Consider the following 26524-nt stretch of genomic DNA (forward strand, 5'->3'; position numbering starts at 1 on the left):
TAAGACTGCTTATGCAATGGCAGGGGAAAAAAGATTCTATCTTTCTGTCTTTTGTGGTTATTACCTTCCTCTGGCTGTATTATTATGTCTCCGAGGAGAGAGAGAGAGAAGTCTGTCGAGAGCCAACGTCCTCAATTTGGGAGGACAAACCGCAGTTCCTTCAGAGGCCAAAATAAACTGCAGGGCAGAAAGAGTCCTAGCAGTGCAGTGATGGGTCTCTGACAACTACAAACCAGTAGTTATAGCCTCAGGGGCCCCGAATTCTTCAGTCCCCATCAGACACTCAGGAGGTGAAGACTTAGGTGTTATCTAGCCAGAACCCCAGCCTCGGGGCAGATGGATGTCCTAACCCTGCAGGACAGACAATTGCCAAGTGGCATCAGAAAGACTGTCAGAAGCCCCTCCTAGCACTATCCTTTTGAAATCACAAGCCAGCGCCCCCAAGTATGGGCGGAATCTTCCAGGCTCTACCGTAAAGCTTCCCCCTCCCCCCTAATTCATTCTTGCACGGATATTCTATGAGCCTATGACAAGGGGAAAAAACTAATCATAAAACCTGTTCATAAAATCCTTCTGATACTTCAAGACTGCGATTAAATCTCCCGGCTTCATTTAAAACAAAAGAGGTTCTCTAGTCACACCCTTCCCACCCCAGCATAAAATGTATTCCGGGCCCGGCGCTGACCATCCGAAAGTTGCGATTTCTGTTAGTCGAGGGCAAAGTTAGCGAATCTGTAGCTGGAAAGTCTCAACTTGGGGGAGGGGGCGACAGCACGGGCGGGGGGAGAGCGGCGGGAGGAGGGACTAGAGGGAGAGACACTGCCCCCTACTTCAGCGAGGTCGTCGCCCGAGCCGGTGGAGCCGCCGGTTTGGGTTTTGGGAAGAGGAGCGGCTTGGGCTCGGCAGCCGCGGCTGGGTGCCAGCTCGGTACCTGGCAGGCCGGCCGCCCGGGGCGCGGAGGGTGTGGGCGCGCGCGCCCCCTCCGTGCCCGCTCTCCTCGCGCGCGTCTCGGGGGAGGCTCCGCCGCCAGGCGCCCGCGGAGCCTGCAGCCTCAGTCCTGCCGCCCGCGGAGCTTTGTGCAGCGGCGGCGGCGGCGGCGGCGGCGGCGGCTCCGAATCCCACCTGCTGGCGGCGGAGAGACAAGGAAGGGGAAGAAGCAGGAGGAGGAGGGGACAGAGGCGGCAGCGCGAGCCCACTCCCGCCGCCCGTGCCCACCTCCCGGGGGCTCTGCAGTCTCCGCTCTCGGCCTGCGCGCGCCCCCGCCCCCGGCCCGGCCCGGCCTCCCGGCCACACCGCGGCCACCGCGGCTGCAGCCCCTTCTGCCCGGCCCGGCCCCCGCCACCCGGAGCCGCCGGCGAGTTTGCGGCGAGCGCGGGGCGCGCGGCGCCGCCTCGATGAGCCCGGGAGCCGCCTCGGCGCCCCAACCCCGCTGAACAGTCCCGAGAGCGCCGCGGCCAGCCCGGGAGGGCGAGCGGGGAGGCGCGGGGAGACTCGGCCGGCCCCGGAGACGGAGAGCGAGCGGGCGAGGAGGAGCGAGCCGGAGAGCGAGCGCCGGGAGCAGACACCATGCCGGGGTGGAAGAAGAATATCCCCATCTGCTTGCAGGCGGAAGAGCAGGAGAGAGGTGAGCGGGGCGATCGGGCCAGGAGGGCCGGGGAGGGGGTCCGGGCCGGGGGCCGCCCCGGTGCCTCCCTCTCCCCGGGCTCCCTCCCTCCTGTCCGCGGAGGACGGGGGAGGGGCGCCGCGCCCTCGTGGGCCGCGGGCGAGTCCGGGCGGCGGCTGGCGAACTCTATAGATTTTTTTATGGGGGGGGGGGGTTGTGGAGTGGACGGGGTAGGGGGAAGAGGAAAGAAAGAGGTGCTGCAACAGGGAACTTTTCGGTTGTGCAAAGATTTTTTTTTTCTGGAGAGGACTTGTGGGGACCTGGAGAGCTTCTCCTGGGCCGGCTCGCACGTGGAGCCCCGGGCGGCCGTCTGCGAGCTGGGTGCCGAGGAGGCAGGGGGGCGGTCCTGCGGTGCTTGAAGTGACTTCTCAAACTTTCCTCCTCGCTGCCGCGACCGCCTCGGCGGTGTCTCGGCCTATGCCTGGGCTTTGATGGTACTGCCAAGCCCAAAGTTGCTGGGGAATTCAGCAAGGAGAGGAAGAAGAGCTTGGGGGCGGGAAGTGGGCGCTGCCGCATGTCTCCGCAGGGGAAGGGCGAGAGGGGGAAAGCTGCCCCCCGAGGCTGAGGGTCCGGGGCTGGGAGTGATGCCTCGGAGATGAGAGTTATGCCCCAGCGCAATCCCCGCTGTCAAGTTCATACCGCAGGACTGCGGGCTTTTCATAATTGCTGTCTATTTTCTTCGTAAAAAGCGGCTCTCCGTGCCAGGTGGCTTGGAGACCTTTTGTGCTTCAGCCTGACAAGTGTACTGGGCACGGTGCTTTTAAGTGGCTTGCGGCGGAGGAAAGTTGAAGGCCTTTGGCCACCTTCAAGGCTCGGTTCTGTTGAAGTCATTTCACAGTGTTTGGATTGTGCGGAGGTCGGCTGGGGAGTTCAGCTCGGTAACCTGGATATGATGTACTTAGTGCACCAGAATTTCCTCTAGCCCCCGGGGGCTAGAGGGGTGTGCGCCGCGGCTGTGTTAGCATCCAGCGGGAGGATGGCTGGCATGGTCCACAGGCTTTATTCCTCGGCTCCTCTCACCCGGGCCTGCACTGCTTCGAGGAAAATGCTTTAGGATTCGAAGGGTTTCCGGATGCCGGGACCGCAAGGGCTGTGCAGCCGTCAGTGCTGAGGTTAAAAGAAGCTGCTTGGGTGGGTGGGCGGGGAGAGCAGGTGGGAGTTGCGATCTGGTGAGTGGAGAAGGCAGAGTGGTCAGTGGAGCTGAAGCCAATTGAGTGATGAGTGGGTATGGAGGGTGGTTAGGTTATTGGTCATGCCAAAAGTTTCACGCTTTGGAAATAATGCCTACTACTGAAGAACGAATGTACGCTTTTCAGTTTTTCTCTAGGTGGCACAACCTGTCTTTGGTTTATATCCTGTTTAATGACTCAGGGAATTCATCCCTTTTTAACCACTTCCTTATTCGAGATTATAGATGCATTCATTTTCCAGCACACGTTCTGGTGACTGAACTTACTGTTCATCCACTCAAAAAGACACCCCTGGTTTAGAAACACCTCTGCTTTTCCCCTTCGTGGATAGTATATTAAAAGCTGCAAATAGTAGTACCAACAATTTGTAACCAGCTAAAAACACTAATGAAAGCCTTCTGTCAGGCATGGAGTGCCTGGGCTATGAACTAAAAGTCAGGGCGTTTGGTGTTAAATGTATCCGTTTGCTAAAAAACCATCGCAGTGCTGCCAGCAAAGTTTATCAGAATTCTGAAATGGGTAGATTTTTGGATTGTGACAAAATGTACCTGTATGTCTTTTAGAAATAAACTTTGAAAGATGATCACCTCGTCTGCTTGGTGGAGATAAGACTGAATTTCCTCCAGAACATAACAATGGAAGTCAGACTGGATATTCTGCCTTATCTTCTCCAGTAGGAGAAAATAGGGACCATTTGTTACTTGGTGTCTTTTTTCACTTGAAATGTTTCTTCTTGCTTATATTATGTGATGCTTTTCTAATTAGTATTGTTTTTGTTTGGTTGTGGCATTTCTTTTTGAGGTCCTGCTTCATTGGAAATGTACAAATATCTGTGTTTTGTTTCTTTTAAAATCTCCCACCTGATGTTTGTGTTTCAGTTGTGTGTGTGTGCATGGGGGTGTGTTTGTGTGTATTTGAATGAGCTGAGCTGCCTACATGGTTTCTAATGCAAATGTCAGAGGACATTGCTTGAGACTATCATATCCTTTTGAAAGAATTTTATTGTAAAATAATGAGCAGTTTTTATTTGAATTTGAAATCAGATTGTATTTAGCTTTTTTCTTTTTAAGTGATTCAAACAGTGTTGAATTAGGTTCTTGTCAAATTAAACAGAAATATTAAACTGTCAGGTTGCTTTGGAAAATATTCCAGCGTGGAGGAAACAAATACATTTAAAATTTTGTCTGAGAATAACATTGACTAAAAAGTCGATTTCTAGAATCTTTAAATTCTAAGGTTAGTTGTGCTCATAGAACCATTGTTCTTTCCTCATTTTCCCAGCTGGCCCCCAACTCCAATTTACATTTAAACATTCTAAAATCCATTATGGAGGCTACTCTAGCATAACATTTTTTTCCTGTAGATTTTATTTAGCTAAATCTCTTTCTGAAACTTAATGCAAATTAATACAGGCTGCCGGCTTCTTTAAGGACCACATACTTGAACACGTATTTTTTAGCATTACTTTTGAAAAAAATGCTAATCTCAATTCAGAGATTTAGGGAAACTGCCTCTTGGTATTGTCACATACAAAGAGAGATTTGGCCAATCTCTAATTTCAAGCCATCCCTACACACCATTGATAACTTGGGTTCATCTTGAATGCCTCTGTGAACTGTTGCTACTGCATGCAGTTCTGAGCAGAGAAACTGTAACATATGGGTTGTTGCAGTAAATGCAGTCATTTCCAAAATGACATGTTAAGATTCACCCATGTGCGGTAAAAATTCACCCACGTACTATTGAAATTCGAGACACATTTCTCTGTCCTCCCCCCAGTTTTCTGCCTGAGCTGATAAACCCAATCCTTTAAGAAACCACCTCATACACTTTGGGTAAATGTTTTAGGAGAGGAGAAATGATTCTGAAACCTGTTCTATTGAATATTCTTTCCAATCAAATTAAATTAAGTAATTTATTCTTTGCTTTAATCTACTTATTAGCTGATCATCTGTAATAAGAATATAGTTGTGAAGGAAAATCTCAGTGTAAAGGAATAGGTGCCTCAGTAATTAATGATGCCTTTCTTTTGCCTTGTAGCTTCCCTTCTGATTTGTGTGGATTTGGTTAGTAAGTGTATGTGTGTGTGCATGCGTGCTTGTGTGTGTGTGTATAACATTCTCCAGGGGAGAATGCTTGTATTTGTATAGCTCCTTTCCCCCTTGCCTTTCTGTGCTTCTCTTAAATTTTGAAGGTCTACAAGTGAACCTGAGAACTTCTCTGAACATTTGTAGGAATGATTGTGTCTGGGGTTTTGCTTCTGTCTTGTCAGATGAGAGTATTTGGATCATTTTGGACATAAAGAATTAGTTCTTATAAAATATCCACGTGAAAGCACAGGGGGCTTACGTAGTGTGCCTTTGTTACATCTTCAGTTTGTTTCGCTTTCCATATCACAAGGAGATCTGGTGACCCTACCCCACATAACCTGCTTAATAAAAAGTCCAATTTGAAATTTGATTTTTGATCAGGGAGTGGCATGGGGAAAAGAGAAGAAATCAAAATGTACAGAGAGTCTGCCGTGCATTGAGCACTGTGTTTGACATTTCATGAGTGTTATTTGGTACAGTCCTTACTATATGCCAGTAAGGTAGGTATTATAACTTCCTCTGGAAGTGGGAGAAATTGATGCCCAGAGAATGAAAAAATTTGCTTAATGTGACAAAGCCAAGACTTAGGACATCAGTTTCTAAAAAGAAGATAATTTGAAAAAGAAATTGTTACATTTCTTAAGATATAGTTAGCATTATATTAACATTATAATGTCTTATGGGTTTTTTGGACTGAATTTTAATAAACTGCCACTAAATATTTCATTAAGAATTCACAAGAAGAGTTTTATAGTTATATATACTGTGGAAAAGCTTCCAAATTATATTTTGGACTTTTGACAAACTGACTTTGCTAGATAGGTTTGCTAACTGTAACTGTAAGGATTGGCATGCCAACATATTTCGAAGTGGAATTATTTGATTAAACTTAAACTCATGTAAATGAATGGCTTTTTCCCCGCAGGACTTGAAATATTACATAGTTTTCTTTTTTTTCAGAGTGTTTGCCATGAAGGCAAGAATGAACAGGAATTAGGTACTTTTCCTAACTGATGAAGTAGGAAACTCTTAATACTATATTATTAATAACCACCATGCATTTGCTAGTTTGCCAGCATTTTATTTAATTAAAGCCATTCATCTGAACTCTTAGTCTGGGATGTATCAGAAGGCCAAGTGGCCAAAGGGACTTCAGATTATGCTTTCTTCTCTAGCAGCCTGTTTGGTTTTTCATGAATAAAAAAGTATCAAGTTAACTTGGCAAAGGATATTGAGAATTGAATATCATGGGTTTTAAAATGGTTGTATTAAATGCTGTGTGATGGCTGATGGTTTAAGGCATTTAGAAATTGATCAGTTTATTTTCAGTTAAATTACAGTGGTAGTTTAGTAATAAAAATACAAGAAAAGTAGTAATACAAAGTAACACATCTAACAGAGAATGCTGTTCAAACCCAAGAGTAAAACCTGAGTTTAAGCTTCATATTTTATCTTTTAAGAAAGTTTATTTCTTCTTAAATTGAAAGGTGTCCTAAATGTAAATATAAAAATCTATTGGTACAAAATTCCGTATTCATGACATCTATACTTGTTTAGACAGGTTAGTTGCCAAAGGGTGTTTTGTCAGTTTCATGGGAAAGTTAACATTCTTTAAGGACATCTGCTGATTAAAATGTTCCTGATTGAATTTCTTACTGCCGTTCATTTCAACAGTGATTAAACGTTAAGTACCAAATCAGTTGTTGAGTAGAGTGTGGAGACAAGGCTAGTGTCCTAGATAGATTCCTTCACTTCACCCAGCAAAGTAGTGGGGAACAAGATATTTGAAGTCAAACAGCAGTAATTTTAAAGCCATCTCAGTGCCTCCTAACTTTGTGATCTTTTAACTTCTCAAAGTTCCTTGTGTTCTCTTCTTTAAAATGAAAACAGGTAACATCTCCCTCATGGGAGGAGTAAATGAAATTAACAAGAGTAGGTCAATTTCTGTCAGTTCCTTGTATATAATTCAAGGCTCAGTAATGGCATCCAGTATTATTTTTTTATGATATCTTAGTATAGATCTGTAAACTTGACATCTCAGCGTGTCCTGATGATGAAATGATATGTTTTTATTCTTTAAAAACTTCATAGACCATTTATAAAGAAAGTCCAGTGTTTTGTGAAAAGCTGTGCTAAAACCAGAGCTTTATGAGGCCAAGGTCTTTGATATATTCTAGTCTGACCCTCTCATGAAAAAGAAGGAACTCTAGTATAGGGGCAAATGTGCCCAAGACCACATATCATACATTTAGAAAACATCTATTGACATCTGACTTACATGATGGGTGCTGAGAATGAGAAGAATCATTGTTCCCATTGTCAAGGGGATTATTAAGTATAGTTATAGAGTCATGGATATGATAGCCAATCTCCTTCTGTACAGATTAATGTTAGGGGAGCAGAGAAGAGGGGTTGAATGTGCTGAATGCAGGTGGAAAGAGTGAAGCTTCTTAGAATGCTCTCAAAGGATGTGGCACAGATGAGATGGTAAAGGACTTGAAGGAAGGGGAAGAGTTCAGAAGTAGGAGGGGATATGAGGACAGATATTTCAGGCAGGGGGCATAGTGTGTTCCAAGGCATTATGAGACGAAATATTCTAAGAACCACTACTGGTTTCTTAAGGAGCTGAAGTATAGGACATGAACATGCATATGGACTGTAGAATAAGAATATGTATTTCATGACAAGGTCGGGAAACTGAGTTGGAGAAGATGAGATCAGAGATGGCCAGATTTGGAAGGTCCTTATATGCCAGGTGGCAGAGTTCAGATTGTATCCAGCCGGGGACGAAAAGTTAATTGAAGGCTTTCCAACAGAGAGGTGAAAGGATCAGATTTGCGTCTTAGAAAGGTCACCTAGGTAGCAAAGAGGAAAGATTAGGAAAAGGAGGGACTGGAGAGGTGGGAATCAGGTAGGAGGCTACTGCCCTGTTTGTTGCAGGCCATGCAGAGATTCTCAGAAGGAGGACTTGGTGAGCAGGTGAACGCAGGGACATGTACAGGTCATAAGTCTCTGGTGGGAGGTAGTGATTAGATTCACAGTTGTGGCTTGAGACCCAGCATCTTGATACGAAGCCTGGTATTCCTTCCACAACATGTTGCCTTTCTTTACTCCCTCCTTTCCAGTCTATGTAAAAGGAGGGGGGAAATGTAAATCTAATCTGGTAGAATAAAAATAGAGGACCACCAAAGTGATTGGGTGCCAGGCTGGGTCATGATGCTAGTTTAATATGCACTAGTTTTTCTTCTAATCATGTAAAATTCATATACTGTATAATCCTAAAGGAAAAATAATTATTATTCTGCCCACTTATTTCCTAATACTGATCTGGAATTTAAAATGATTTTTTTAACCGAAAAAGAGAATTAGTTATTATCTTACAGAATTGGAGGTTTTAAAAAATTATTATTTTCTAAAAATAACAAAATTCTCTGTGAATCAAGTTTAAAAATACTTATAATACTGGACTCAAAATTAGGAAAGTGGATTAAAGTCCTCTATTGGCCATGTTCTTATTTATCTGGTCTAGGCACAGACCGCGCCTCTGAACCTCCTTTTCCTTATCTGAAAGTAGTGACGATTCTTGGCGTAGGGGCCTCCTAAAATTGTTATGGGGTCAGAGCCATTATTTGCTACATGGTTATATTACAAAGGGAAGAAGTTGTTGAAAGACTGACATTCTTAATCACATCTATTAGTTGGCCATTTCTGGATGGAGGTATGCTTTGCCTAAGTTCTGTTTTGTAAACTGGAAACTTTCATTAAAGAAATCTTAATTCTTAGTCTCCCAAAATGAAGTTCAACCGTGTTATGGAGTTCCCCCCTTAGGCTCCCATTTATAACAAAATAACTCAAATAATGTAACTAAATTACAATACATGTTTATAGGCTGCACAGTTCTTCCAGGCAGCCTCTTTCCCCACTGGGCTTGGAAATGTCTAGTACGGATGCTGACTGCACCTTGCCCCCACTCCCTATTCAGTTTCTGCTGTTCTGTCCAGGCTTCTAACCTCAACGCAGTGCCCAAGACACCATTACTTCTCAAATTGAAATCGTGCATGGAATCTTTTTAAGGAAGGGAAAATTCTTGCAGACCTCCACTGCAGACTTTACTTCTGTTGCTGCTGCTGCTAAGTCACTTCAGTCGTGTCCGACTCTGTGTGACCCCATAGACGGAAGCCCACCAGGCTCCCCCGTCCCTGGGATTCTCCAGGCAAGAACACTGGAGTGGGTTGCCATTTCCTTCTCCAATGTGTGAAAGTAAAAAGTGAAAGTGAAGTCGCTCAGTTGTGTCCGACCCTTAGCGACCCCACGGACTGCAGCCTACCAGGCTCCTCCGTCCATGGGATTTTCTAGGCAATAGTACTGGAGTGGCTTGCCATTGCCTTCTCCGTTACTTCTGTTACGTTACTTAAATATGTATTAATGTAAAACTACGTGTAAACTCCTGATTTTTATAACTCTCATGCAACCACAAAACCCAAACAGATTTTACAAATGAAATATAAAGAAAACTACTGAAAAAAAATCCAGTCTTGAAAATGAACATATATTTCATGCCACTTGATATTATTTGCCTGGAACAAAATTCCTTCTGGTGGTATGACAGTGGTACTTGCTGCTATGGAAAATAGTATCATCACTTATTCTCTGGTTCAACTCCCATGGAACATTGGTCTTAATAGTCTGATGTCATCTGGTCTTTCTTGGGCATGAGCACATCATTTTCTTGTGAAGTCCTCCATTCTCATTGGTCTCTTTTGCACCGTTGCGGTCCTAAATGCAAGCCCCAGTATTGGCAGTGCAGCTGGTGATAGTATTAGACTGATCTATGGTTACACTCATCTCACACACTAGTAAAGTAATGCTCAAAATTCTCCAAGCCAGGCTTCAGCAATTTGTGAACTGTGAACTTCCAGATGTTCAAGCTGGTTTTAGAGAAGGCAGAGGAACCAAAGATCAAATTGCCAACATCTGCCAGATCATCGAAAAAGTAAGAGAGTTCCAGAAAAGCATCAATTTCTGCTTTATTGACTATGCCAAAGCCTTTGACTGTGTGGATCACGATCAACTGTGGAAAATTCTGAAAGAGATGGGAATCCCAGACCACCTGACCTGCCTCGAGAAATCTGTATGCAGGTCAGGAAGCAATAGTTAGAACTGGACATGGAACAACAGACTGGTTCCAAATAGGAAAAGGAGTACATCAAGGCTGTATATTGTCACCCTGCTTATTTAACTTTTATGCAGAGTACATCATGAGAAACGCTGTGCTGGATGAAGCACAAGCTGGAATCAAGATTGCTGGGAGAAATATTAATAACCTCAGATATGCAGATGACACCACACTTATGGCAGAAAGTGAAGAACTAAAGAGCCTCTTGATGAAATTGAAAGAGGAGAGTGAGAATGTTGGCTTAAAGCTCAACATTCAGAAAACAAAGATCATGGCGTCTGGTCCCATCACTTCATGGGAAATAGATGGGGAAACAGTGGCTGACTTTATTTTTTTGGACTCCAAAATCACTGCAGATGGTGACTGCAGCCATGAAATTAAAAGATGCCTACTCCTTGGAAGGAAAGTTATGACCAACCTAGACAGCATGTTAAAAAGCAGAGCAGTCACTTTGTCACTTTGCCAACAAAGGTCCATCTAGTCAAAGCTATGGTTTTTCCAGTAGTCATGTATGGATGTGACAGTTGGACTATAAAGAAAACTGAGCACCTAAGAATTGATGCTTTTGAACTGTGGTGCTGGAGAAGACTCTTGAGAGTCCCTTGGACTGCAAGGAGATCCAACCAGTCCATCCTAAAGGAAATCAGTCCTGGGTGTTCATTGGAAGGACTGATGCTGAAGCTGAAACTCCAATACTTTGGCCCCTTCATGTGAAGAGCTGACTCATTTGAAAAGACCCTGATGCTGAGAAAGATTGAGGCAGGAGGAGAAGGGGACGACAGAGGATGAGATGGTTGGATGGCATCACCGACTCAATGGACATGAGTTTGGATAGATTCTGGGAGCTGGCGATGGACAAGGAGGCCTGGCGTGCTGCAGTTCATGGGGTTGTAAAGAGTCGAACATGACTGAGTGACTGAACTGAACTGACATTAGTACTTCTGACTGCTCATGGTGAAGGGCTGGTTTTCCCCAAGTCTGTGTGGAACCAGAGTGATTGCATCATATGAAACTCTCTACCTGAGTCTGTCCACACTGCGACCTGTTCAATAAGATGAGCCCATTCATCACAGACTTAGATGTTGGAGCAATGCCAAATTGCTGCAGGAGTTTCTAAGCACCTACCGTCATTTTTGCTATTCATCTAACCGTGGACAGGTAATAAGCAGTTTCCTGACTGGCACTGTCTACAGTGTCTGTGTGGACAGTACTGGTTTAGTCCTGGTTTACTTTGAATAGTGCTGGTTTAGAATATGTTTATGTAGCTGGGGTTGGGACGCAGAATTCTGAAAGGTGGACGTATATGCATGTGAAAATGGACTTACTACTAACAAATGAAACGTAATTTATTTTCTGTTGCTGCTTTCACTTTACCTTCGAGATCTCATTTCTACTCAAGATGGAAAACACCTGACTTTGTCTATTAAGAGCACATCGCTGCTGCTGCTGCTAAGTTGCTTCAGTCGTGTCTGACTCTGTGCGACCCCATCCATGGATGGCAGCCCACCAGGCTCCCCCGTTCCAGGGATTCTCCAGGCAAGAATACTGGAGTGGGTTGCCTTTTACTTCTCCAATGCATGAAAGTGAAAAGTGAAAGTGAAGTTGCTCAGTCGTGTCTGACTCCTAGCGACCCCATGGACTGCAGCCTACCAGGCTCCTCCATCCATGGGATTCTCCAAGCAAGAGTACTGGAGTGGGTTCCCAGTGCCTTCTCCGAAGAGCACATTAGTCTCAGTTTAAAGGCTTTTTCATTGTTTCATTTCTAAAGGGTTGCCCCTTTCTCATTCCAAGATGGCATTTAAATGAACAGGAAAGCTTCGTATCCTCATGGCCCTGGGTGAAGGGCATTTTATTCATTGTGTGACCCTCACTGCGTCCACTGCCCTGGAGTTGACTTGCTTGGTGAATGGGCCTTGTGTCCTGGTATCCACTGAAGTGAGATTGTTCCCATTTGGCCTTTGAATGTCATTCTGGTGGCTCATTTGGGCTTCCTGGACCTTGCCATTGAGTTTGGTTGTAGGATCCTTATAACTTGTGACCTTTCTGTCAAAACCCAACCTAGGTTGCAGTCCTGTCAACATTTCTGTGTCCCTCCTGGAAGCCAGAGAACAGAGCAGTTTCCCCTGACACTTTATGGAGTTTGAGGAATCTTGAGAGGTACCATCATCCTTACCTGTGTTATGGCACCTTCTGCGTATATACTGTATTGTCCCAATGCCACCTTGAGTTCTGCCAGTGCCCAGTAAGGGACCTTCATGCTAGCAATGAGGATCATTGGTCAGAGTATTCACTAATGTCCTCAAAGCTAAACAGACATCAGATTTTCTTTACTCTTGTACTTGTCACGAGTCTTGAATCCTTGCCAGAAAGTAAGTACTTCCATCTGATCTTTTGTCCTTCCCTTCTCTTTTTTTCTTCTTTTTCTGAGTTCCAGATATCTGGAGTGACTTAAATGACTTGAAAGCTTAAAACTGGAAGGGATGGGAGTCAGAGTGGTGAATAATAGATAAGGGGGGAGAGTCCAGTAGGCCATAATTAGGTAGGCACCTGCCCTAAGATCTGAATGTCAGGTATTCTTGACACCTTCTGATGTCAGCATCTAAACATATAAAGAAAAACTGTCTAACAACACAGAGATAACTTAGGTTGAAGCTGGCGAGTAATTTTGACCAGTACCTTCTCTCAGTCTTCCTTGTACACAAACTTTTCTCACCTGATAGTTTTATTAGAAATCTGCCCTTTGTATTTCATCAGCAAACATGTGAAAGTAAGAACTGACATATTTCTTCTCATGGCTGGCCGTGAAATTGCAATGTGCATTTTCTGTTAAATATTGATGTATTTTAAAGATTTACTTTGTATTTTGAATAAAGATCTTTAGAAAAGATCACTATGTATAGTCAAGACTTTTTATGTAAATTAATGTTAGAATTAATAAATACATATGTTTTACTGGTAAAGTATTCATTTCACAGTTGTTAAATATAGCAGACAATATGAAAATTTTGTAGTTTGACAGCATAAACTATTAGAATTTATATCTTTTTTTTAGGTACAGTTCATCATTTGAGAAAAGGTTAGTAAATGTAGTTTTCACCTTATCAAATTAAAAATAACAGCAAAAGAATAGAAATTAATGTAGGTAAACATTCAGATAGTAATGTGATAGATATTTATTTCTTTGTGTATCCTGAATGTAACTTGTGAATAGTTCTCCTTGATACCCTTCTGTTGGCAAGGATTTCTTTTGTTCCCAATATTCAGAGGTTCCATTGAAAAAGACTGGGATGTGTGCACTAATGTCCTGAACTCTGATCATCATAAGGATGTCTACCTTGCCCTCTTCTCTAGGGTCAGGTTTGTTGATTAAAAGACAGTGGCATTTAAAATTAGATTTTCAGATGAATTCAAGTGTTCCTTTTAAAATATATAATTTTCTGTGCAGGGCACATTTTCATTAAATGAGGACCTTAAACAAGGGAATATAAATTTGGTCTCTTGGTAACTATTTCACTCCCCCTGCCACCCTATAATTTTAGTTGAGAGAATGAAAATTTGCCAGGTTGGAATCAGACACCTGTAGTGCTGCATCTTCTAAGATATAAGTAAGCACCTCATCTGGGTTTTTAGTGAATTTGAATGCTGAGATCTATCTCTGTCCCTGTCTATCTCTCTGTCTTTACCCTGCCACCAAAAAGTAGTCCTATTTTTTTCACCAACAGTCATGTAAAATTATCAAGTGTGATCTGGGCTCTGCCGTCAGTGACTGCATTTACTCAGAATCCTTACCCTCTCAGCCTCTGCTGCTCATCCTGTCAACAAAAAAGGGAGGAGGGCAGTGTATTAGTCTGTCTGAGCTGCCATAACAAAACACCACAGGCTGCGAGGCTTAAAACACAGAAATGCATTTACTTAGTTCTGGAGGCAAGAAGTCCTTATCGCGGTGCCAGCTGGTCAGTTTCTGGTGAGGGCTCTCTTCTAGTGTCGCCGGTGGCTGCATCCTCACTGTGTGTGCTCATATGGCCTTCCCTTCAGGTGTGAATAAGGTCAGGGGCTTGGGGTGCAGAGAGTTCTCTACTGTTTCTTCCTTTAAGGACACTAACCCTGTTGGATCAGGGCCCCACTCTTAGGATCTCGTTTAATGGTAATAGCTTCCTTGGGTGCCCTGTCTCCAGCTGCAGTCACACTATGGGTAAGGGGTTTCAACATATGAATTTTGGCAGGGTTGGGCGTGGGGAGGAGTCACAGACGTTCCATAACAGGCAGGAACAGAAGATTAACCAGTGGTTTAGGTAATGTTCCTAAGAATTTCATCTTTAGGTATCTGGAAACTGCTCCTTTTGAACAGAAGATGACATAGTCATAGCTTTCTCTGTGCCCTCTCAACTGATGGCTGTTTCCTCCCACACACTCCTGGAGGAGGAGCAGAGGTTCTCTCTGTGCTTCCAGGCCATTCCTCCCTCCTTTCTAAAACTCCTGCATTTTGAGTATCATGCCATCAGACCGCACAAAACCGTGGTTCCTCCTTATTGCAGTCACTTTCTGTGGTCTTTGACCATATTCACTCCTGGCTTACTGTTACTTGTTCCAGCCCTACTTCTGGCATAGTTCTTGTGATTTCAGTATTCACATAAACTGTCCCTCTTCTTTCTTCGTTTTTCAGTCCTGTATCCTCTCTTTCAATTGTGATATCTGCCACATGGCCATACCCTAGACTGGCAAATCTCAAAGTGAGGTCCAGTGACCTCTGGGGGTCCCGAGGATGCTTTCAGATTAGTTGCCTCTTGTATTTCATGCTATTGTGAGTGCACAGTAGTTTTTAGAGGTTCCATGATGTGTGATGAGCATCTTCATTCTGGTAGCTGATGGAATGCGTACTTGTGTACTCTTATGTTTAAAAATATTCCCTTTTAATTTTAATCTGGTAAATATGAATAGACCTAACTCACATAACCAAAAACTCACTAATTCCTAAGACTGTTGTAAAGCCATCCTGAGACCGGCACATCTGAGGGCAGAGTTTTTATTTTTATTTTTTAGTTAATTAACTGTATAATTTATTTTTACTGAAGGATAATTGCTTTACAGAATTTTGTTGTTTTCTGCCAAACCTCAACACGAATCAGCCATAGGTATACATACAGCCTCTCCCTTTTGAACCTCCCTCCCATCACCCTCCCCATCCCACCCCTCCAGGTTGATGCAGAGCCCCTGTTTGAGTTTCCTGACCCATACAGCAGATTCCCATTGGCCATCTATTTCACGTATGATAATGTAAGTTTCCGTGTTACTCTTTTCATACATCTCACCCCTCCTCCCCTCTCCCTGTGTCCATAAGTCTGTCCTCTGTGTCTGTTTCTCCATTGCTGCCCTGTAAGTAAATTCTTCAGAACCATTTTTCTAGATTCCATACATATGTGTTAGAACACGATATTTCTCTTTCTCTTTCTGACTCACTTCACTCTGTATAATAGGTTCTAGGTTCATCCACCTCATCAAAACTGACTCAAATGTATTCCTTTTTATGGCTGAGAAATATTCCATTGTGTATATGTAGCACAACTTCTTTATCCATTCATCTCTTGATGGCCATCTAGGTTGCTTCCATGTTCCAGCTATTGTAAATAAGTGCTTCAATGAACAGTGGGATGCATGTGTCTTTTGAGGGCAGAGTTTTTTTACTGCACCACCCCCAGCACACAGAGGAGTACTTGGCTCCCAGTAGGCGCTTAGTAAATATCTGTTGAATGAATAGAGGCGCCAGGGCAGTGATACCAAGAAAGCAAGAGGAATGATTTTCAGATGATGGAGTAGTTATGTTCCTATTTACGTTTTGCTTGCAGGATTTGTGTTTGAGCTTCATGCATTTTGATTCTAAGGGAAGAGAAACCAGGAAAAAATTTAGTACCATAAGGTATTTCCTGGTGGCTCAGTAGTAAAGAATCCACAGAAGACATGGGTTTGATCCATGGGTTGGAAAGATCCCCTGGAGAAGGAAATGACCTTCCACTCCAGTATTCTTGCCTGGGAAATCCCATGGACAGAGGAGCCTGTTAGGCTAAGCCCATAGGGTCACAGAAAAAGTAGGATGCAACTTGGCGACTACAGCAACAGTCCCAGTCTCCCCTTTGGGGTTGAAGAAGAAGGAGGACGGCAAATGAGAGAGTTTCCCTTCCATTACTGGCAGTATGTAGACTGGCTCTTGAAAAGTGCTCTTTAATGTCTTAAAGCTATAAATATTTTTCTGCTAGAATATACCTCTGTTGATGGTACAGTTGGTATTGTAAAGCAGAAAAATGACAGAGTAACGTTTTATAGTGAAAATCTTTTTCCTGATGTTCTAAAATATGATTGTGTGTCAGCAGCTCTGTCATAGTATTATTTGTGTCCACCCCACCTACCATGGTGCAAGGCACTGTGTTGATATTTAACACTCGTAAAATGAATGAATAAGTCAGTTGGCATTATGAGAAATCATGGTAGGAAAGGAATAAGTCTATCTGTTCTCCTCTCTCTAGAGGCAAAAACTATGTTCAAGTCAAGAATAGAGCGTTTTTTTACCATCTGATGTTAACAGGATTGGATTGTATCATGCAATTGCTTTAAGTAAAAAAATATTTTTTGTTTTTGTTACATGTGGCATTTGAAGAAGTTATACCAAGGACAAGATGTTTTTAAAAAACAAGACTGAGTAGTTTACATATTTCTTTATTTATACTTTTTTTTTCATTCTTGATTCTTAAAAGAGAACTGAGCAATATCTTTCAAACAACTTCCTTCCACCCCTAGATGAGTCCAGTTGGTTTTACCACGTATGTATTAATATGCCAGTAAAATGAAGATTAGTATTTTTGCCCTATTTTTTTCTAAGCCAATTCATTGTACTCTCCGTTCCGTTCCGTTCCATCGCTCAGTCGTGTCCGACTCTATGCGACCCCGTGGACTTTAGCCTACCAGGCTTCTCCGTCCATGGGATTCTCCAGGCAAGAATACTGGAGTGGGTAACCGTTTCCTTCTCCAGGGGATCTTCCCGACCCAGGGATTGAACCCGGGTCTCCCGCATTGGAGGCAGACGCTTTAACCTCTGAGCCACCAGGGAAGTCCCATTGTACTCTAATGGAGTAAAATAAAAAAACAGCCTTTAATTGAATAATTTATTATGTCATTTGTTTTCTTTCTTAATGTGAAATACAGGAAGTAGTACTTAATCAATTTCCTTGTTTATTACTGAAACCAAAGGGCTGCATAGTTATATAGCAAACCTGTTTTGAACTGTGGTGCTGGAGAAGACTCTTGAGAGTCCCTTGGACTGCAAGGAGATCCAACCAGTCCATTCTACAGGAGATCAATCCTGGGTGTACATTGGAAGGACTGATGCTAAAGCTGAAACTCCAATACTTTGGCTACCTCATGCGACGAGTTGAATCACTGGAAAAGACTGATGCTGGAAGGGATTGGGGGCAGGAGGAGATGGGGACGACAAAGGATGAGATGGATGGATGGCATCACCGACTCAATGGACATGAGTTTGAGTGAACTCCGGGAATTGGTGATGGACAGGGAGGCCTGGCGTGCTGTGATTCATGGGGTCGCAAAGAGTCGGACACGACTGAGCGACTGAACTGAACTGAACTGATTAGGGAATATATATATATATATTTTGTGTGTGTGTGTGTGTGTAAAATATACTGTTATTATATAGCATCATTTTTTTTTTCTGGTTGCCCTGCACAGCATGTGGGATCTTAGCCATGCCCCCTACAGTGGAAGTACGGACTCTTAACCACCGGACTGCCAGGGAAGTCCCTATATAGCGTCATTCTAAGCTGTTTTCATAGGTACATGCACTCTTAACTATTAATAATACAGCATTTTTTCTTTAGATATGATTGATTGCATGGGAGATAATCTCTAATTTCATCATGATCATGAATCATACCTAGAGTAAGGAAACCCGATTTAATGCAATTGTTCCTCCCCACAAAGTACCTTTTTGGCAATTAATTTTTCTATGGAAATTTTCATTTGCTTGTGTATCAGTGATTCTTTATCCTCTCAAGATCCTACTTTATCTGTTTCTAAATTCCCAAGATATTTGCTTGGTTTCCCTCCTCATGCCCCAACATTAAAATATCAGAGTAATGATCAATTCTTTTCCTTCCTTACTTTTTTTTTAATGTAATGCCTGGCATGAAAAGTCTCCAGCATTCAGGAGTCATTTGTTGATGGACTAATCTGAATTGCTATACCTCCTGCAGACTGTTTAACTCAAGTGAAAGTCGCTCAGTTGTGTCCGACTCTTTGCAACCCCATGGACTATACAGTTCATGGAATTCTCTAGGCCAGAATACTGGAGTGGGTAGCTTTCCCTTCTCCAGGGGACCTTCTCAACCCAGGGATCGAACCCAGGTCTCCTGCATTGCAGACGTATTCTTTACCAGCTGAGCCACAATGGAAGCCATTTAATTCAAGGGAGACATTCAGATGAATCAAAGGCCCCTCACGGGTTCCTTATCATGTCAGTTAGAGTTGGGGTATATGCAGTGGATAAGGAACAATATTCAGTGATCAAAATTTTACTTTCTCTAGTGGGAAAACAATTCAGGAAACTTGATTATACTGCAGGATAATTAGAGATTTTGGCTTTTAGAGTTAGAATTGAATTTGAATACTGACTCTTACACTAACTGGTTCTTTGGTCTTAGACAAATTATTTGACATCTCAGTTTCTTCCTTTGTAAAAAGACCATAACAATATCTACTGTGCAGTGTTGTAGTAGATTTTAAGAGTAGGTATAAAAATGTGTGCATGCTAAGTCACTTCAGTCGTGTCTGACTCTGTGTGACACTGTAGCTCACCAGGCTCCCCTGTCCATGGGATTCTCCAGGCTAGAATACTGGAGTGGGTTGTCATGCCTCCTTGAGGGGATTTCCTAACCCAGGGATCAAACTGCGTCTCTTATGTTTAAAAGTATGTGTCAGTAAAATCTAGAGTGTACTAATTATAAGATCACATACAAGACAAGTCCGGGTTTTCTTGTAATTGTGGATGATTCATTTACCTGAGGATTGTTTTTCAAAGTGGGTTCCAGGATATTTGGAGATCCCTGTATCTCATGAGGAGGACGGGGGTTATTCACAAATTTCTTCTGCTAAAATAAATATTTGGTAACAGCAACAATTGGTTAAAACATTTGAAAAAGTAATTATGAATATAACCTAGAAGCTCATCTCGACTAATTTGTATCAGACTTAAGGACTTGCAACTTGTTGTAGAATTATACATATCTGGATGAAAGGACTGATTTTAAAACCACATGCCTCTGTTTATTTTATTGCTGATATGTGGTTTGGTTTGACATCAAGCTCTTGAATCATGATTTCCAGTTCTCTTCCTGTCAGTGACTTCACTTGAAGAATAGCTTTGTTCAGTTCAAGGTTTTCAAGATATATTAAACCAAGATAATAAACTAAATGTTCCGAATAAACTCTTATCCTTCAGTGTAGAGAACCTGCAAAGATGTGATGATTTAGACTTTCTTTCAATGCTCCAGTTATATGGTTACAGAAAAACAAAGCAGAAACAGCAGAGTCACTCTCTGGCAAGGTTGTGGCCAACCTAACCTGAGGGATTGCTTTTGCCAGCCCATACTCCTTCTGCCACTGGGATCTTGCATTATTTACAGCCAAAGGAGCTGCCTGGCTTGCCATTCCACTGACGCCTAGGTGTACCTCTTTGACCCCACATTGTTCATTCTCTAGCCTGGTTCCGAGTCTCCCAGGGGAACCCTGCCTGATAGAACTTGATTTGTTGTCGAAGTCCTTGCTGATGGCTCCTTCTACTTGGTACACTCTGTCCCATCACAACAGGTTCAAGAAAACTGCTGCCAGGGTACTAATCCAAGCAGATGATGCCCATCACTGAAATAAATCAGGAACGTGGTACTGGTTACAACCAAGCTTTCACACATAGCTCCTTCTGCCATATCGGACAGATCATCAAGGGGAAAATTTAAAAAAAAAATCCCTTTGCAGAGTGCATTGTCTTGCTCCTGTTAATGAGTGTTGAATGATCAGGCTGTCTTGGAAGCAAGTGATTGGCATCCAGAGGGATCGCACTTCATATTGTAGTGCAGCCCAGCTCTTGGTTGGGATTGACATGACTGTCATATCCTTCTGTTCCATCTTCAGGCTCTCACTGGGTCCCTGCTTCCTGTTTTTGGGTCCTGCTGCATGATTTTCCAGGGTGTTTCCATGTTTACTTTCTTTTTTTGACATTTTAAAAAGCTTTTCCATGTTAACTTTTTTCTCATTCCATTACACTGCCTGTGTCCTGACAACATCCTTCAGTGTCTCTTGCCTGATCTGGGTCTCTTCCAGTATGTACTTTGTCCAGGATCCTCCTGAATTCCAGGATACTGACTAGGTCCCATCATTTCCCTGGTTCCCTTTTTTCTGTCTGTGTACCCTGGGTAGACTTGATTCAGCTTACTCTCTGTCTCCTTTGGGAATGGGTACCTGCAGAGTTTCTCTGAGGTTTTTTTTTGTGCCGAAGTTCATTGTGTCTGTGGCATATGGGTGAGCTGAGAAGGAGGGGTATAGCAGTGTGAAGTGGTTGCCAAATTTATTTGCTCACAGGACTCGCTGTTGGAGGGTAATGTAGTTCAGTGCACACTTAGCGAAATGCTACCCCCTAGACTAGTAGTGATATTTGGGGCTTGAAAAACTGTTAAGAGCAGGTGTTATCCTCTCAGCAACAGAAGAGCATCTGTGTTTGATTTTGAACTTTCTTGGGGTTTTCTTTGTAGTACTGTAGGGTCACTGTAATTAAAATCTTTCAATTCTAACATTTGGTTCCTGATTGCTGTAGTATATCTAATTGAGCAAACTCAGCATTTGTTGACAACCTACCACGTGTCATAATATGTTGTGCTCCATGCCAGAAACACAAATATGAGTAAACTAGACCTGCTTTTGAAAAACAAATTATAGGGTAAAACAAATATTTTATAATTTCAGACCTTAGACTTTTATTAAAACAGGGTTTTTCAATCCAAATAATAAAGGATTCCCTTAGGGCAGAGAAGGAATTTCTAAGCATGTTACAAAAAACAAGAACTAGAATAAGTGCATAAAAATTTAATATTTCTATACATCAAAGCCTACCATAAACGAAATTAAAAGGCAAACTGTGAATTAGAAAGAACATTTTGCAACATAAAAGACAAAAGTTTACTATCCTTAATGAAATAAGCACATGGTAGTTTCAATAAGTCATTGCTGGAAGAATGAGTGAGTGAATAAATGAGCAAATGAATTTAAAGCAATAAAATAAGAAGAAAAACACTACAGTAGAGACATGAGAAAGATGGGAAGAGTCGGCACAGGACAGATCCCCCGTGCAGATGTTCACACATTTACACACACACCCAGTTCAGTTCAGTTCAGTCGCTCAGTCGTGTCCGACTCTCCGCGACCCCATGAATCACAGCACGCCAGGCCTCCCTGTCCATCACCAACTCCCGGAGTTCACTCAAACTCACGTCCACAGAGTCGGTGATGCCATCCAGCCATCTCATTCTCGGTCGTCCCCTTCTCCTCCCACCCCCAACCTTTCCCAGCATCAGAGTCTTTTCCAGTGAGTCAACTCGTCACATGAGGTAGCCAAAGTATTGCAGTTTCAGATTCAGCATCAGTCCTTCCAATGAACACCCAGGATTGATCTCCTTTAGAATGGACTGGTTGGATCTTGCAGTATAAGGGACTCTCAAGAGTCTTCTCCAACACCACAGTTCAAAAGCATTGATTCTTCAGCGATCAGCTTTCTTCACAGTCCAACTCTCACATCCATACATGACCACGGGAAAAACCATAGCCTTGACTAGACGGACCTTGGTTGGCAAAATAATGTCTCTGCTTTTTAATATACTATCTAGGCTGGTCATAACTTTCCTGCCAAGGAGTAAGCGTCTTTTAATTTCCTGGCTGCAATCAGCATTTGCAGTGATTTTGGAGCCCAAAAAAATAAAGTCTGACACTGTTTCTACTGTTTTTCCATCTATTTCCCATGAAGTGATGGGACCAGATGCCATGATCTTTGTTTTCTGAATGTTGAGCTTCAAGCCAACCTTTTCACCCTCCTCTTTCACTTTCATCAAGAGGCTTTTGAGTTTCTCTTCACTTTCTGCCATAAGGGTGGTGTCATCTGCATATCTGATGTTATTGATATTTCTCCCGGCAGTCTTGATTCCAGCTTGTGCTTCTTCCAGCCCAGCGTTCCTCACGATGTACACACACCCACAGAAGTACAAATCCAAATATACAAGAAGAGCAAAGAAATGGAAGTTAAAGCAGAAGAAGGTTTTAATGATCCTTCATTAATTTGATAGTGCAAAGTAAAAGAAAAGTGAAAGTGAAGTTGCTCAGATGTGTCCGACTCTTTGCAGCTCCATGGACTGTAGCTCAGCAGGCTTCTCCGTCCATGAGGTTTTTCCAGGCAAGAATACTGAAGTGGGTTGCCGTTTCCTTCTCCAGGGGATCTTCCCCACCCAGGGATCGAACCCAAGTCTCCTGCATTGCAGGTAGACGCTTTACCCTCTGAGCCACCAGGGAAGCCCTATTAATTTGATAAGTGATTATTAAATACCTATTATTACCATACTGTTAAGTTGCTTTATAAATTGTATTATTTTATTTAACTTAAATAACAGTCCATAGAAAATAGTTATCCTCATTTACCAGTGAACAAAGGGCTTAAAAAAACTGAGTCTCATAATTGGGGTTTTGGAGGCAAGATTTGAACTCATGCCTATATGCCCTTGTAGTCCATGCTCTTACCTACAATGGACATGAGTTCAAATACCTAATACCTATCGTAGTGTTCTTTTAGCATTAAAAACACCGTGAAGGGCATTTGATGGTATGGTAAGTTGTTTGTGAAATAGAGTTAAGTAAAAAATTGTAAAACAGTGTGCACACAGTGTGCACATATGTTCTTTTAAAAATGGTGTAGCATAGAGCAAAATTTGGAAAGATACACTAAAATGTGAACAGTGCTTATCTGTGACTTTCTTTTTGTTTATATTTTCTACAATATGTATATATTGTGTTATAAGCAACAATATTTTTAACATTCTGTCAAATAAGGTGTGTGTATGTCTGTGTGTGAACATGACGGATGTTTGGAAGTTTATATAAAAGAATTAACAGAAGCAGCTTTGTCCAAAAGAAGACAAAAGAGGAAACACCAGGAAACAGAAGAAGACAGCTACTGGTGCAGGAAATACAGAGTGACTGAGTAAATTGTTAAATAATATGGCTAGACAGCTCAGAGAACAGGAAATACAAATGTTTAATACATATTTGGAGAAATAGTCAATACTGGTAATTAAAGACATACAGTAGAACTACCACGAGATAACTTTTTACCTATTAGAGCAGGAAAACCCTTTCAAGCAGAGTGCTGAAATAGATACTCCAAAGGTACAACTTTGGAGAAAGCAATTTGATAATAGGTATCAGAAGACTTAAAATTGTTTATATAAGACTTGACCCAGTAATTCAACTTCTGGAATTTGATACCAAAGAAAGGCAATGCCAAAGAATGCTCAAACTACCACACAATTGCGCTCATCTCACACGCTAGTAAAGTCATGCTCAAAATTCTCCAAGCCAGGCTTCAGCAATATGTAAACCGTGAACTTCCAGATGTTCAAGCAGGTTTTAGAAAAGGCAGAGGCACCAGAGATCAAATTGCCAACATCCGCTGGATCATGGAGAAAGCAAGAGAGTTCCAGAAAAACATCTATTTCTTCTTCATTGACTATGCCAAAGCCTCTGACTGTGTGGATCACAATAAACTGTGGAAAATTCTGAAAGAGATGGGCATACCAGACCACCTGACCTGCCTCTTGAGAAACCTGTATGCAGGTCAGGAAGCAACGGTCAGAACTGTACATGGAACAACAGACTGGTTCCAAATAGGAAAATGAGTGCGTCAAGGTTGTATATTGTCACCCTGCTTATTTAACTTCTATGCAGAGTACATCATGAGGAATGCTGGGCTGGAAGAAGCACAAGCTGGAATCAAGATTGCCGGGAGAAATATCAATAACCTCAGATATGCAGATGACACCACCCTTATGGCAGAAAGTGAAGAGGAACTCAAAAGCCTCTTGATGAAAGTGAGAGAGTGAAAAGGTTGGCTTGAAGCTCAACACTCAGAAAACAAAGATCATGGCATCTGGTCCCATCACTTCATGGGAAATAGATGGGGAAACAGTGGAAGCAGTGTCAGACTATTTTTTGGGGCTCCAAAATCAATGCAGATGTTGATTGCAGCCATGAAATTAAAAGACGCTTACTCCTTGGAGGAGAAGGCAATGGCAAGCCACTCCAGTACTCTTGCCTAGAAAATCCCATGGATGGAGGAGCCTGGTAGGCTGTAGTCCGTGGGCTCGCTAAGGGTCAGACACGACTGAGCGACTTCACTTTCACTTTTCACTTTCACACATTGGAGAAGGAAATGGCAACCCACTCCAGTGTTCTTGCCTGGAGAGTCCCAGGGACGGGGGAGCCTGGTGGGCTTCCGTCTATGGGGTCACACAGAGTCGGACACGACTGAAGTGACTTAGCAGCAGTAGCAGCAGTACTCCTTGGAAGGAAAGTTATGACCAACCTAGATAGCATATTAAAAAGCAGAGCAGTCACTTTGCCAACAAAGGTCCGTCTAGTCAAGGCTATGGTTTTTCCCGTGGTCATATATGGATGTGAGAGTTGGACTGTGAAGAAAGCTGATCGCCGAAGAATCGATGCTTTTGAACTGTGGTGCTGGAGAAGACTCTTGAGAGTCCCTTGGACTGCAAGGGGATCCAACCTGTCCATTCTAGAGGAGATCAATCCTGGGTGTTCATTGGAAGGACTGATGCTGAATCTGAAGCTCCAATACTTTGGCCACCTCGTGACGAGCTGACTCACTGGAAAAGAGTCTGATGCTAGGAGGGATTGGGGGCGGGAGGAGACGGGGACGACAGAGAATGAGATGGATGGATGGCATCACCAACTCGATGGACATGAGTTTGAGTGAACTCCGGGAGCTGGTGATGGACAGGGAGGCCTGGCGTGCTGTGATTCATGGGGTCGCAAAGAGTCGGACACGACTGAGCGACTGAACTGAACTGAACTGAAATAAATCCTGAAAATCTTTTTGCAAAAAAGATACATGGCATTGCCCATAATAGTGAAAAATTCAGAACAACCTAAGTATGCAGAGCTACAGTCATGTAGTTATAAATGGTAGGATAAATCATTTGATGATTGATTTATCTGATAAATAGCCAGCCAGTGCTTTGGTGCTGAGGGCACAGCAGTGAACAAAATCTTTTTGACAAATGATTTTTAAAAAGAGGAGTTCCATAACTTGGGAAATGCTGACTTTTAAATGTTAGGCATAAAAAGTAAGATATTAAATTCTACATCTTTTGACTTCAATTGTGTAAAAAATAAATAGAAAAAAGCTTAAAAGAAAGTGCATGAAAATATTAACAGTTATCTTGCAATTGGATTGTAGATTTTTTCTTTATATTTTTCACTGTATTCTAGATTTTCTATGGTGAAAATATATTGCTTTTTAATTTAGAAAAATATATGTAAACTTAATTGCCATTGTTTATTATATGTTTGCAATACTGTCTTTAAATAGGAAAATAGGAATCTATGTCCAAGCTATGTTACGAATTTAATAGACCTAAATAAAACTACCAGAATTTGTGATTTTATTGAGTTCCTAAAACATCTTTGGTTTTACCGATATGGTTAAAAGCCTGTAAGATGCTACTTTCATTAAAACACTTCTGTAGTAAATAGTAATTGTGTATTGAATAGATAAAAACTTACATTCAGCAGATCAAAAAGTCCAACACAATGTTAATTTGATTAGGTAAATGCAAATTTAACAGGCTTGTAATTCTTTAGTCTTCTTATTTTGCATGCCATAGAGAGTGCAGTAATATAATTAAAATTCTGAAAATGGCTATTTAGGATAATGGTGTGTTTTTTCTTTTTCCTCTTTTAAAGTAAGATGAGGGAATTTAAATTTCCACTCAAGCATTATTTCCTATAGTGAAGGATCCCACTACTGTGATTCTAAGTTAACTTTAGTTGTGTTCCGTACTTAAACATAGATTTATTTCATGTAATTCATTTGTGTTTTGAAATGTTTTAGAGTCCCTTAAGTTTAGGCCATTGTTTTTATATTTTGTGTTTGAAAACTGGGTTTGAATTAAAAATAAAGATATTTTAAATTTAACTTAAAATTATGGATCAGTATTATCAATAACAGCTTAAAATGTTGAGAAAGGTCAGGACATTCTGTATTTTAGTTGTACCAGAATTTATTATGACCTGT

At 42.3% G+C, this 26524-nt stretch overlaps 1 protein-coding gene across 3 annotated transcripts in view; it reads left to right on the forward strand.

Annotated features, from left to right (window-relative positions):
• Nucleotides 1-1400: 1400 nt before the first annotated feature.
• The window catches only part of GRIP1 (glutamate receptor interacting protein 1), a 770922-nt gene continuing 745798 nt past the window's right edge, over nucleotides 1401-26524 (forward strand). The window contains exon 1 of one of the 3 annotated variants that reach the window (XM_088837043.1): nucleotides 1401-1624. In XM_088837043.1, the coding sequence (XP_088693169.1) occupies nucleotides 1567-1624 (58 nt within the window). In that variant the 5' untranslated portion in view covers nucleotides 1401-1566. The remainder of the gene's footprint in view (nucleotides 1625-26524) is intronic. The other 2 variants (XM_088837040.1, XM_088837039.1) reach the window with 2 other exon arrangements.

Source organism: Moschus berezovskii, chromosome 6 (assembly GCF_049115385.1).
Source record: "Moschus berezovskii isolate FMDL1 chromosome 6, NW_MosBer_1.0, whole genome shotgun sequence".
In the NCBI taxonomy this organism is placed as follows: domain Eukaryota; kingdom Metazoa; phylum Chordata; class Mammalia; order Artiodactyla; family Moschidae; genus Moschus; species Moschus berezovskii.